General features: G+C 37.0%; 1 protein-coding gene across 2 annotated transcripts in view; it reads left to right on the top strand.

Annotated features, from left to right (window-relative positions):
- ec (ubiquitin specific peptidase echinus) overlaps positions 1 to 14,321 on the top strand; it is a 94,705-nt gene that overhangs the window by 39,434 nt on the left and 40,950 nt on the right. The window contains exon 1 of one of the 2 annotated variants that reach the window (XM_028317063.1): positions 6,025 to 6,236. The exons of the other annotated variant lie outside the window; for it this stretch is intronic. Coding sequence (XP_028172864.1) covers positions 6,186 to 6,236 — 51 coding nt within the window. The 5' untranslated portion in view covers positions 6,025 to 6,185. Of the gene's footprint in view, positions 1 to 6,024; positions 6,237 to 14,321 lie in introns of those variants that run through there. 2 annotated transcript variants of the gene reach the window in all.

The following is a 14,321-nucleotide window of genomic DNA, read 5'->3' as shown; positions in this document are numbered from 1 at the left end:
GCAGAAATCGAGAATTTGGCAGATTTCGAAATGATTTTAGTCATATAATTTATTGTTAGAGCTTCTTTTGACTTATATCATCGTAATTATTATACATTTTTACGGAATGTCTATTGACAAAATCTCGTTCAAATTGGATTTTTGCCTACGAAAACAGCGAATTTCGAAAGCCCGATTTCCAGGTAACTCGCGAAGGCACAACTTTGAACTAATATTACAACAAATTTATTTCTAAGTAAGAAGATAGAATGTATTCATTAGAATAAGCATACCCTGAAGAAGAAAGTGTATTGAGAAAATTTTGATGTTTAATTCATTAAAATGCATTTTTATCATGTCTAAGATAGTCAAAATTCGAGAAAATTACTGCAAGAAAACAGGTCACATCTCATAATCTAAAAGTCATTTGGCAACATAAACTACTTTATACTTAAGAAGAAACATAGTACTATTATTGTGTGAAAAAGAAAAAATATCTATCTTCAATCTTCAAATGAAAAATTAATTTGAAAATACTATAAAATCGGGTGCATCAAATGGCATAAATCAGTCGTGCTTTGGCACTCGTAGACGCCGGGTCTATGTCAGTTGACTGCCCACTGACGTATATGCGTCAATACGACCGTGGTTTATAATAATAAATTCTATAAAATCACAATGAAATCAGTATTTACCTCTTTGATTTCCTGACTTGTTTAGATTTACAAAAACTAAATATTTATTATTAACTTTTAGATAAAATTTGAATGGCGCTTACGATGTTTAGTTACGAGCTCTTTGATGGACACAGATATTATAGATAACGTTTAAAAAATGGCACGCTCGTTTTCATACATTTCATTCTATTTATTTAACCTATCCATATTTATGTGCGGAAACGTCACAAAATCAGAATAAATTTTAATTTTTCCATCCCGCATCATAAAAACTAAAAAGTCAAAAGTAAAATTTAAATAGTAAATATTTTTCATAAACAAGCTTTTGATGCTGTAAAAAGAATAAAATAAAACATAAATTCTTTCAAACCCATCAACATATTACTTTACTCAATTTAAAGATTAAAAACTTGTCGCGGGATTTACTAGTGTAAAAAATACATTAATTACGTAACTTGATTTTTCTAAAAGTCTGATCTGAGAAAAAATCAAATAAGTAAATTATACATTATTTCTTTATTATTATGTATGATGTACTGTCTTAGGTACGATACAACTACGGATTAAGATCGTTTAGTCGACGCACCGTTGAAATTGTACAGATAAATGCAGTTTGCGCACTCACTACGCGACGTCAAGCAATAAAAACCTAAAATTCGAACGCCAACTTTTTGCTACAACGCTCTTAAGTGTGTAGCAAGCTTTACTTAAAATTTAAGCTTGTTATTAAAAAAAATATAGCTTTGAATGAGGTTTCAGATTAATTTGATGAGAGCATCAGATCTACAGAAGTAGTTACATTTTAAATTATTTTATAGCGATATATTCATGTTTTCTGGAAATGAATTGTGTCCGTTTATACAATTCAAAAAAGACACTAAGTAGTTCGGATTTAGACCGATATTCAATACTGAATTTGTGCTTCTTTATTATAAGTAGATTATAGGTTGATTAATCTGTATAAAACCTATTGGGTAATCTGTATAAAACTTATTAATCTGTATAAAAAAATATAACCATAAGGATTCATACACAGCCTGTCATCTCTCGGTCCCTTCTGCATTCTTAGCTCCTTGGAATTTGACTCATGAGCAATGTTGATCATCTTAAGGCTTCACGCCGTGACTCACTCGTAGGGTGTTTGGTAACAATCAAATCATCACGAAGATAATGAACGAGCCGTAAATTATGTAAATGTAACGATTATTTACAGTCGTGACAAGATTTAATTGACACATAGATTATATTAGAATAGCTGACTCTTGTTTATTAATTATTTGCTCCTTGTAAACATGTGCCCTTAAAAGGTATATGAGTATTAATTGTATGGAAAGCTATGGCGGGTCTATTTCAGGTCACCCTGTATAAAAAAGGTATTTGAACATAGAAAAAATTTGAAGTACTATGTTCACTTTTTAACTCTCTGTCAGTTTTTTGCTCTTGCATAAAAATTAGATATCTAATAATGTAATAGTAGGCTCAGTGCCCACTTCGTTATAATCTAAACTGGCCCAATTTTCGTATACGAGGGCGGCACTGAAAATTTCGGGAATCAAGGAAGTGAAACAACATTACTATTTAAAAATGTATTTATTGCTTTTTAAAGTATTCTCCGCGAAATTTGACACATTTTTCCATACACGAAACCAATCATTGAAGCAACCATTGCATTCGGAAGTTTGGGTCTCCAAAATGGCCGTTTTGTAGGCTTCCACAGCTTCTTCAGGTGATGAAAATCTCTGACCACGCAATTTATTCTTTATTTTAGGGAAAGTATAGAAATCATTAGGGCTTAGGTCGGGGCTGTACGGCGGATGGACTAATAATTCTATGTTTTCTTGCTCTAAAAACTCTTTTGTTCAGTGCGCGGTGTGAGAACTCGCATTGTCGTGATGGAGGATGATGCGGCGGTTGCAGTTCTCTTTACGGAGTTCAGAAACGACCTGTGGCAAACAAATGCTAGCATACTAATCTGCATTAACCGTTCTTTGTCCCCCAAGAGGAATAGTCGCAACATGGCCGGTTTTGGAGACAAACGTGGCCACCATTTTTTTTGCAACACTCCGTGAACGAACAATTTTTGTTGGCTTTAATTCATTTTCGAACACCCAAACTCGTGACTGGTTTTTTGTTTCGGGTTCGTACGCGTATATCCATGATTCGTCACCTGATACGATGTTGTATACAGCATTTGAGGATCCTGCATGTAATCTCCCGAGAGTTCTGACGCACCAAGTAACGCGAGCCGCTTTTTGCTCTTCACAGAGCGAATGCGGTATCCATCGGGAAAACAACTTTTTTACACCTAATTGTTCATGCAAGATTATTTGTATTTGACTCATGCCAATGTCTAAAGTTGCCTGAATTTCGCGGTATATCACATGTCGATCTTCTTCAATCAGCTTACGCACAGCATCAACGTTTTCTTAGGTGACTGCAGTTTTTGGACGACCTTGACGGGGATCATCACTGAGCTTGACACGTCCACGTTGAAATTCAGGAAACCAGCGATAAATTGTGGTTTTGGATGGGGCTTCATTACCAAATGCAGAAATCATCCGGTCAACACACTGTTTTTGTGTTAAACCACTTCAAAAGTCATAATAAATCATCGCTCTTGAATTTTCTCGAGTCAATTCCATTTTCTCAACGACTAAACAAGTTTGACAAGACCTTGTGATACGACCGAGAATCTTTTTTTAAATAAATAAATGGTATACGATTTTTAAAACCCTGGAGTTTGCAATTAAATAGATTTTAATATGACTGGAACAGTGGAAATATTCCATTCCCGATACTTTTAGTGCAGCCCTCGTATAAGGCCCAAATTACACTGTTGGACGTCGACAGATATCCACTTCTCACTTAACTAGACGCAGTACGTAATTGGACCTCGACCGTAGCAATTACTATGGAATGAAAATAGAGCCGCGGACCAGTCGGACTGCTTACCGTTTGGGTACAATCTCTAGGCCCTGGACTATTTTTATCTTAAGCTATGTTCTAGCTATGTTTGAATATCATGGAGTTAAAATATGCTTTACATAAGTTTGGCAATGAACACTTTCTAAAGAGAATGTAAGAAAAAGATGATGATTCTATTAAACATACGTTGAAATACCTAGTGGTTTTTGCTAGCCTCTTGCCTAAATAATCTTGTACCCTAGGCTGCTAGTCCTATTCGGTCTATTCCAAGGTCCTCTTTAACTTAATTAACATCACTGATTTTGAACCGTTTGCGATCGCCAAATAGACAAACTTACTATCATTAATATCTTCTATGGTAGACAATTAAACACATACACTCGTGTCAAAACTGCCAGTACACCGTTATTAAGTTACCTTTAGAATATTACACAGTATACCGCAGTAAGCAGTTTGCGCACGTGCGCATAGACAAAAGAGGGAACGCTGTATTGTTGTGCCAGCGCACACCATTGTAGGATCTGAGGTTGCGGGTTGCGACATGGCTACGTAGGTATGTGGAAATAGACGAAAATAGACGCATTTGAGAGGTCATCCTCAGCCTAATATAGTTTTGCTGTTCCTTGTTGTTCTGTGATAAACAGTCCAATTTGCAAAAATATAAAATCCTCTATTCGTCTCTGGTGAATTAGAGGGTCATACTCCTGCAGGGAAAACAACTGATTTATTGATTAAAGGTATTGTGTACTAGATTATGATGATGATGCGAAAATATGCATGGAAAATTAGGAATATTGTTATTTGCAAAAACTTTGCGAACGTTAGGTGGAAATACAAAAAGTGTTAGATAAGAATGACTGCATAATAATTTGTATTATTCATGCACTCGTGAAAGTGTTACTTTCTGCATTTTAAAACGCCTTAAAAAGTTAAAACTTAGTGTATTACGATCAAACTAGAACAAAGTCTTTAAATTCGAGTATATGATGTTTCGCCAGAGGCGTTTTCAAATTACTAACCTCAAAAGGCAAAGCTAAAATGTATCCAAACGCATGTGAAAATATACAATGTGGGAAAGCTGAGTTAACTGAGCAAACTAGGTGAGCAATTCTCTATCATACTTAATTGAGAGTATATTATTTCTGGCCAATTTGACTTAGTTTTTTAGCACCTGTAACGCCCCTGGGTCTGCGGGCGACGGTAATCCACTTTGTCCTTTTTTTCAACCATTGCCCGAGTAAGGCATGTAAACAAACAACGATATAAAAATCCTTATCCCGCCGCTCGCAAGTATAATTCGCATTTCTAATTAGTAATTAGGTAAAGCACGCGCCAAAACAGGCTCTAACCAAGCAAGAACACAGCTTCGTGCCAAAACCTCGTTTCGCATGTCATAAAGTGAAGGATATGTGTCGCACTTCTGTCGTAAGATGCGGTTAGAGGAGGGAAACCTAAGAGGTGCGCGCGACCGCGCCTGCACCCTGCGGTCTGCCCTGAGGGTCACGACCACAGCATGGAGCTAGAGGAATCTGGAGTACTAGCAGTATAGTTATTCGGTATAACTAAAGCTGGGTTAACGATACAGTTATCGGTATACCGTGAATAATGTATACCTAAAATTGTTAAACTAGCCCTTACAATTGTTTTTCAAGCAGCTGCCAATTTTAGCTTACTTTATTCGTAAGAGTCAGTATAATTTTGTTCATTTTTGTATTTAGAAGTTATAACTTATAATATAAAGTATTCCAAAAATAAGTTGCCAGCTTGCGATTCGAACTTTAACATCATGTATTTTTTTTTAACTTTCGTTTCACACAAAGCTGAAACTATAGAAATCTATTTACTAATCCCATAAAAGCCGATATCGCCCCCGTATCGCAAGGTGGAACACATCAAAAGCGTCCATATCCCCGTCTTTTGATCGTCGTATCATCTCTCCCCCGCTCGGGAACTTTTTTCCCGAACCCACCTGCTCAGGGGAGCAAAAAGCAGGTACTATTATTACTTTTTTGGATGTGACTATGCGAGTAATGGTTTCATCGTTATTAGAGTATGGTTGTGGCATTTGGTATGCTTTAAAAAATTCGTAGTAAAATTTACGATCAAACTATTTGAAATTCATTTTAATAACAGAAAAATAACGGATGGTACCTAAATACGAAGAAAGTTATTTCCATGTGGTCAAGGTTTTCTCTAATATTATTGACAAATCAACATTAATCATATTAACACACCTACATACAGTTACATACTAATAACAGAGTACCTTTAACGCACTACACATCATCGCATCATCGCTGCTTCCCTCGTCAGCGCTTTGTAAACAAAATGGCCGCCGAAGGCTCGAACCCTTCGTAGCAACTTTTCACAGCCTAGCGGCGCGTAGTTCCGCGCTTTGCCGCTTGCCGCCACAGCGCTGGGGTCGCGAGCGCCGGCGCACGTCAAGTCAAGTCAACCAACACTCCCACACGCAAGCTGCCGCGGTAAACACAACTCCGTGCCGCGCGAACTTTCTTTATTTATTTACCCTACGATCTTCTACTATGAAAGTTTATGTGCAAGTGCCTTTATGTACTGTGTATACTGTGTGAGTGAAAAGGAACCATGACGAAAACTAAAGTGACTAGGAACAGTGCCCTGTACCACAGCGCGAAGGTGAGCCCTCAATTCTTTAAAGAAAACTTATATTTCGGATCTAAAAAGAGATTTAATTTGCAAAAGAATAGCCGCCATGTTCAGCTAGCGTGATATTTATGCTAATTGTCGGCGCAAATCATACTTTGTAAACAGTAGGTACAGACTTTCATTTCACTTACCAAATAAGACAGTAAAAGCGTTCTATATATGGTAGAGTTGTCATTTTACAGCCATTATCTACTTCAATTTTATGCGCTTAAGTACGAGTACTTAAACAGTTATTATGTTATGTATTTGTATTCTAATAACGGTACCTATGTCCGAAAAGATATTGAATGATAGTTAAATCTATGTTAATATGTTCTCAAAAAATTTCTTTTCTCTCTCAAAATAGCCAGCCGTAAGGTAATTTGACCCGAGGCCGGTTTCCGAGCGTCCATCGTGAATCTTGATCCCTCCTCTCCCGCGCTCCTCCCAAACCTTCGTCGCTTTAATTTAAAATAAACGACTCAACCTCCCGTAGTACACGCAAAGCTTGCACATAAGTTAAGCTTTCATGAAATTCAGGGTATGTTATAAGTATCATTGAAGCTGAACTGTGTTCTAATGAGAAAATGTTCCTCAAATGAAAACATTAACAAATTTTTGTAGCAACATATAAACATGTTTAGAACATCTATTTACCAGCTATTCGTTCAAACGTGCGTTCTTATTTAAGTCTACATGATAACACGTAGGATAGAATTATTATAATAATAAAAATCCATTGCTACATAGTGAAAATGATCTGAAACCTGCGTATACTACAATCCGGCCGGGAGCAAAAGACATCAACGCGCACGTGCGAGGGAGAGGGAAGATGTTATTAGTAGTATTCGTGTTTGCGGAAGCGAGACGGATGTCGCCTATAGTTGTTTTGTTTATAGCTACGTTGATTGTAGTTTGATTTTATACAGAGCCCCGATTACGGTAACTTTTATAACGTCTACAATCCAGACGCGTTTCTGATTCTGCGATATGATTGGTCAAAACAGCTGACGTACGCTGTTGAACGACCAATCGTATCGCAGAATCGAGAAGCGTGTCTGGATTGTTGACGTTAAAAATTACCGTAATCGGGGCTCAGGTCCGCTTGTACAGGTAGTGGACTCTACGGATGGACGGTCCCCCTACTAAAGGGATGGTCGACTCTACGTTTTAATAGGGCATTTTGACAGTCATGTAAAATGCGTACTTTTAAACGTTTCGGCCGGTGAGACCCAATGGCCCATGAATAGAATGATTCTTTTACTCATCATTGGTTCAAAGTTTTTGGACTAATTTACCAACTTCCCGTTAAACAGAATCGTTAGGGGTTTAAGAAAGCCATCATTTACTGTGTCAAAGTCATTAAATGCTACTTAAGAACCCATCACGCAATGGGAATGTAAGAATAATTATTCATTCGAATAGGAAGTCGAACGAAGGTATGATAAGATAAAAAATCATTCAATTTTTATGACGTCGTATATCGCTGTATTCAAAATAGTTTTTTTTTTCAGAGTTTTTGTCTTTATCAAATTTAAAATTAGCTACAAAAGAGTTTAATTCTAGGTTAGCCCAAGCGTTTAACTTAATAACATCCCACCAGGGGGCAACAGGATGCAGCAATAATCTGCCCGACACTATTATACGAGTAAAAGCTGTTTATCATAACGCGAACATAATTTGATGCAGCGTTAGGACGCGGGAAAACATTATTATCTTTTCGGGCTGTTGAGTAAAAATAACAAAGGACTAGCTTAATGAAAAGGATTAACACTGTAGTAAAGATTTATGGTGTATTACAAGGTGGACCGACGACATCGTAAAGGTAGCAGGGAAGCGCTGGACGCTGGCCGCTACCAATCGATCAACGTGGAAAGCATTGGGAGAGGCCTATGTTCAGCAGTGGACGTCCTATGGCTGAAATGATGATGATGATGATGATGAAAGGTTTATGTACTGCCTATAGAACATTCAGCTTTTTTCAATACGCGTTAGTACGTGCAGACGAGAGCTCATCAAGCTAACACTGCGGCATCTTATACAGTTGCGTTGTAATAAAAGCGTTTTTGCAACAAAAATGTATTGTCTGATATGTTTTTACATACATCCTAGCTATGTTAGCTAGCACTCGAGGTTAAGCTCACACACCATCATTTGCTCCAAACGGTATTATCTTTAATGAGGATAGACTCCGATTATATTAGACACCGCAAAAAACAAAATTGGCAGATATATGTATGCAGAGTTCTCAGAAAACTCCGCGCTGACCGGTTTCGAACGCGGTCATTCGCTGGTTCGTAACTTGTAACTCAAGAGTTATAGCGGTGAGGAGAAATGTAGTAGACTCAGTTTTAATCGTGATGTACATATAAAGTTGCCACGAAGAGCCTGCGTGCTTGTTTTTGGCCTAAACGTGATATTTTTTACCAAAATATTTTTTTCTGTGACGGGCCTGGGAGTTTTCTATGTATAATATGCATGTATTTACAAAAAAAAGTATTTAAGTATGTTTATATCCGTTGTCTAGTACCCATAGTACAAGCTTTGCTTAGTTTGGGACTAGAGGCGCAGTGTAAAATGTCCAAGGATATTAAAAAAATAAATGTTGTTTAAATTGAGCTTCAAACTAAGCCGAGTTTTTAAGCTTTGGCTATGGCAGCTAGATAGTATTAAGACTTAAGACATGCAAGCAATATCTTGATAGATTTTTTCTGATGAAAAAATCAACAATCATTTGAATTCGCACTTATTGCGTTTCATGTAAGCTATAAATTACTGTATTGGATTGAAAAAGAGGCTGACAAAGGTGACTAAGTTTCTTCTGCCACTTTTTCTCATTACCAGCACATATATGTTGTCCCGAAGTGGTGGTAGGGCAAGCTATAAGCATTTGAGACGTGTATAAGTGCCCTGGAAAGGGCCTATGTACTGAATAAACTAATTGAATTTGAATGTCAATTTATCATTTACGATCACCACTAACTGATTCAAAATTTTTGGTGGAGATATGAAGAAGTAGAGCCTTTTATATGTATCTCTACTGTGTTCGACAGCTCTCTCTCGCTCTCTCTCCTCCTACTGGTTCGTCAAATGACTTGAATGTTTGTTTGACTCTTCATCATTCTGAGTAAATGAACGTATTGTTATTTGACACGCAAATTCCCATAAACGAATGCTGATGTAAAAGGTCATATGTTAAGCTCCCATCGTGCATGAAATCCATTCTTAAACGCAATACATCAAAGTGGATCTTCGTGTTTGTTAAATAAAGTTGTATTTAAAGTGATTTTGCACGTGAACATTAAACCGAACACAATGCAATACTTGTAGTCGTACATACGAGGAGGCATATTATTGGTGCGTAAAATTGATATATTTTGTATTGCTTATTTACTTACAACATTTTGAATAAAATCCGTTATAACTACTCACTTACAAGCAACATAAATCTTGCTGGAAATAAATAAAATGAAATCAGATCCACAATGGGTGCTTTACAGCAACCCGGTAGTTGACTCAAAAAATGGGTTATGAAAATTACAGCTGCCAGTAATTGACGGTCGAAAACAAAACCAAATATTAAATATCTCTTAAACTTCCGTAAATATAGCTTTGGGCGGTGTTCTACCTGTCTTTTTACCTCAGTGTCTGTCAAAATGGCCACCTCAATGTTTCCACATAAGCACATAATATAAATGCACCGTAATTGATCATTTAATATTGTTTCTGAATAATATGGAGTGTTATACTTAGGTCTCTTTACTAAAACTTCATAATTCTTGTACCTATGTGCGAGTAGTTGAAAGTTTTCAATTTACAGTGTTCTATAACGTCACTCGATTTTAACGTAAAATTCTTTATAACGTCACAATTCCTTGACCTCGTTGGTTTACCATGTTTCTATCTGATTAACCATGTTACGTTATACAACGACAACTCTCTATAACGTCAAAAAATGCTCAGTCCCTTGAGTGTCTTATGTTCAAGTTGTATCTTCCTGCACATTTTATTAAATGCTGTTGAAACATTGTTAAACAAATAAAATAAAATAAATAAATAAAGAGTTTACATTGTATTACTTCCACTGGCTCTGGCAATCATTTGTTTTCATAAACATTATTGTTTATCAAACCGTAGGCAGCCTATTCGCTGGGTGCGAAGTACTAGGTGGGGGTAACATAATCTATCGCAGCGCTCATGGTGGTCAAAAGTAGAAATAATGTAAGCTCTGTCATCAGACGTATCTGTCAATGGCAAAGCGATTCTACTTAATACATTTTAATATCATTAATTAATCGCATGAAAAGGGTCCTACTGGGAACTTAAATAAAAGAGTAGACTGTATTTCGATAGGGCTGGTTTAATAGCCGTTTACAATTTGGAAATAACTAGACTATACAACGTGGTAGTACAAAAATGAGTCACAGTAGTTGTTGTGCACAGATGTTTGCCTTATGATGAGAGCGTGAATTATTGAACTCTGCCCTTGTTTTGTTCTTAATTCTTCTACATCTCGAACTTGTCCAGCCAATACCAACAACTTTCCTTTAAATACGGTTTGTAGTTGGAATTTGATATTGTAACACTCACAAACCCGGTCTTCAAAACAATACTGATTTCCATCTGAAAACGATATTTAATTTATTACTAGCGATACAGGAACATTTAAATATATTTACTGTTATATAATGAAACCGTTAAAGTAGCTTTTTCTTTTTGTTTTACTGTAAAACTACATAGTCCAGTCAATGAATGCCTTAACGACGGTGTAGAGAGAAATCCGTGGAACACAATTTCTGACCTCGGGACTTTATTTAGCCTAGTTAGGTGGTGAACATAGCAAAAGTCCCCGCCCTTAGCCCTTGAGCCGGCGGGGAGAGGGGGGTTTAAAGGTATCACTTTTCGGTTTTTCGCTTAATCCTCGGAAACTATGCGTCCTAGTGACATGACTACTATGAACCAAAAAAAGCTTATTCAATTTGCTATAGGTGAGACCGTCAAGTTTTTCTATATCTTGTATAGTTTTTACGGCATCTGCTCTAGGTCTGTAAAATTGGAAATTTTAATGTTGTCTTACATGTTCCTTTCAGGAGAAAATCGACTAAATCAACATTGAGCAAACACTATAGACATGCGGGAGCATGTTAAGCCCAGTTCCAGGGAGGGGACTGCACCGTGCGTATATTTAGACGAACCAATTAGAGCCACTTTTGACTCCTCATCATTCAAAAACTACTGTGCATTAACACTTCAAATTTGGCTCATGTATTGAGACTTGCAAGATATACATCAGCTTCAAATTTCATAAATATACCTCAAACGGTTATTTAGGTATTGACGTTCAAAAATCGATATTTAGAGCACTAAAATCTATCTATCACATGTGAAATGTTAAAATTTACTGGTTTTTTATTTGTTCCTTTGTATTTACATAACTACCTTTCTGGATGCCAAATTTGAACCTTCGAGGTCATCTGGAAGTGGTTAGAATTTGGTCTATAGGTCAGACATGTAGATTTTTGGACGTCAATATCTAAAGAACCGTTTGAGGCATATTTATGAAATTTGAAACTGATGTATATCTTGCAAGTCTCAACACATGAGCCAAATTTGAAGTGTTAATGCACAGTAGTTTTTGAGTGATGAGGAGTCAAAAGTGGCTCAAAGTGATTCGTCTAAATATACGCACGGTGTAGTCCCCTCGCTGGAACTAGGCTTAACATGCTCCCGCATGTCTAGAATGATTGCTCAATGTTGATTTAGTCGATTTTCTCCTGATGGGAACATGTAAGACAAAAATAAAATTTCCAATATTACAGACCTTCTAGAGCAGATGCCGCGAAAACTATACAATTTATGGAAAAACTTGTTTATCTCACCTGTAGCAAATTGAATATGCTTTTTTTGGTTCAAAGTAGTCATGTCACTAGGTCGCATAGTTTCCGAGGATTAAGCGAAAAACCGAAAAGTGGCACCTTTAAACCCCCCTCTCCCCGCCGGCTCAAGGGCTAAGGGCGGGGACTTTTGCTATGTTCACCTCCTAACTAGTCTAAATAAAGTCCTGAAGTCAGAAATTGTGTTCTACAGTTTTCCATCTATAATGCTTTATTGACTGGACTAACAACTATAAATGAAGTAAACAAACCCTGACACAATCAAAATTAAACACACTTTTTGGACTTACCTCATTTGACTTGAATGACCAAAATGATTTCAAAACCTTTTTTCCACCCAAATCGTAGTATCGCAACAATTTATTAGTCATTGAGTTATAATGTACTACGTAGTAATATTACTTCAATGTTATTAGTCGAAAATATTTGTTATTTTTTCATTTCGATATTTTTTCACAAATATACGACCTAAATGTCAATGTGACAGAGCCCACAAATTTGTGGACGCTAGTTGGCGCTGTAATCGTGCACAGAGCCAATTGATGCAATAAGCAAAGTGCAACGTAAACCAGATAAATAGTGTGTTAGCATTATGCAAGTTAACCTGCTTCTTGATTAGCCGGTCAAAGTCAAGGGTGCGTGACGCGTAGGCAAATTGTAGCGGCCAATGACTTTACTTGGACGCAATTAACTTACGAAGGCTATTGTTTTAAGAATTAAGTGCATTTAAGTTGTACGGCTTACTTAAAAATATAGCCTCGTGCGTTCAGGGAAATGCGGCTTTTAAAGGTGTGCCTAACTGGAAGTAACTAAGTATTTTATTGAAGAAAATCAGTGGAAACTTGTCCTGCTTGAAAACAAAACTTTAGTCCGCCACTGCGAGCATCATAATTAAAAGTCTGAGTGAATGTAACAGGCTGAATTAATGTGAGCTATACATAAAGTTCTCCTGCACAACATAGGCATTTAAAAACTAAAGTAGGTACCTAGACAATATTACAATCTATTCAATCAATTATATTATAAAAAATACATGATGATGTAACTAAGTACATACCTTTACACTGATGGAAAAGCTAATCATTTGATCATCAACTATTGTCCTTTACCTAATTATTTTGCGTTGATTGCGCATGACGTCACCACTACACCTGCCACTCATGCCAAGTGCCCTCCAAAATGAGCCATCATAATTTATTGGCGCGCAATTAATAAAAATAAAGGTGCGCGTCGTTTCCGCGGGGAAGTGCACCGGCTATGTTTCGATTCAAATGCACTTCCGGTGGGGGAGGGGTACCCGTGAGTGTAAACAATCCATTTGAGTAGGAGATCAGTTATTTGGATGTAGCAAAAGTATTGGCAGAGAATTTTAATTGACCTTTCTTAGTCGCAATATCAATTGGGTTATAGTTGTTGCAATTCACGAAGGCGAGTGAGCTTTACATGTGTGATGGCTCGCTACTGTGTGCCTACCATGAGTTTAGGTACGTTAGGTGTGCTCGCTAGCGACTGCGTAAAAAAATGACATTTAAATGTATGACATATTGTACAGCGCCCCTAGCGGCTACTTTCAAGAAATAAAATCTTCATAGAAATTTTTGACGTATTCGCTAGCGAGCTCACCTAACGTAAACTCATGGTAGGCACACTGTTCGTTTTTCAAAAGTTTTGATAGACATTACACCACAGTAATGATATTTCCGTGATTGCACTATCGTTATGTGCATGTACACGTACACACACAAGTAAAGCTCACTCGCCTTCGTGAGTCCGAAAACTATAGGCAAAAAATCTTAATCAAAATTCAGCCAAGCATTCGTTTTATGTTCTCGGGCATTCGTTTTGTTTTTATTATAATAAAATTTAGTCAAACTTGGATTATAATATTATGCCGACACCCAATTTTACAGTTCAAAGTAACATTTCGTAACGTAAACAGATTAGTTTGCGATTAAACCACGAATCGTGCGAGTGGGCCGGTTCCCACGCGGCGCACGGGCCGTCAAATCGTGGTTTTTCTCTAGTAATGAATTCAATATGTTGGATTGGACGCATCGCTGCCCTCCCTCCCTATAAAAACGTGTGGAAACCACCTCATGACCCCTTACAAGCCGCGATTTAGCAAAAGAAACCGATTTGTTAATACCTTAACTTGAAGTAATCGCGTAATAAATCACACAAT

Source organism: Ostrinia furnacalis, unplaced genomic scaffold (assembly GCF_004193835.3).
Source record: "Ostrinia furnacalis isolate ACB-3 unplaced genomic scaffold, ASM419383v2 OfSCF6011, whole genome shotgun sequence".
Taxonomy (NCBI): Eukaryota; Metazoa; Arthropoda; class Insecta; order Lepidoptera; family Crambidae; genus Ostrinia; species Ostrinia furnacalis.
This window is presented reverse-complemented; position numbering and strand designations above follow the sequence as displayed.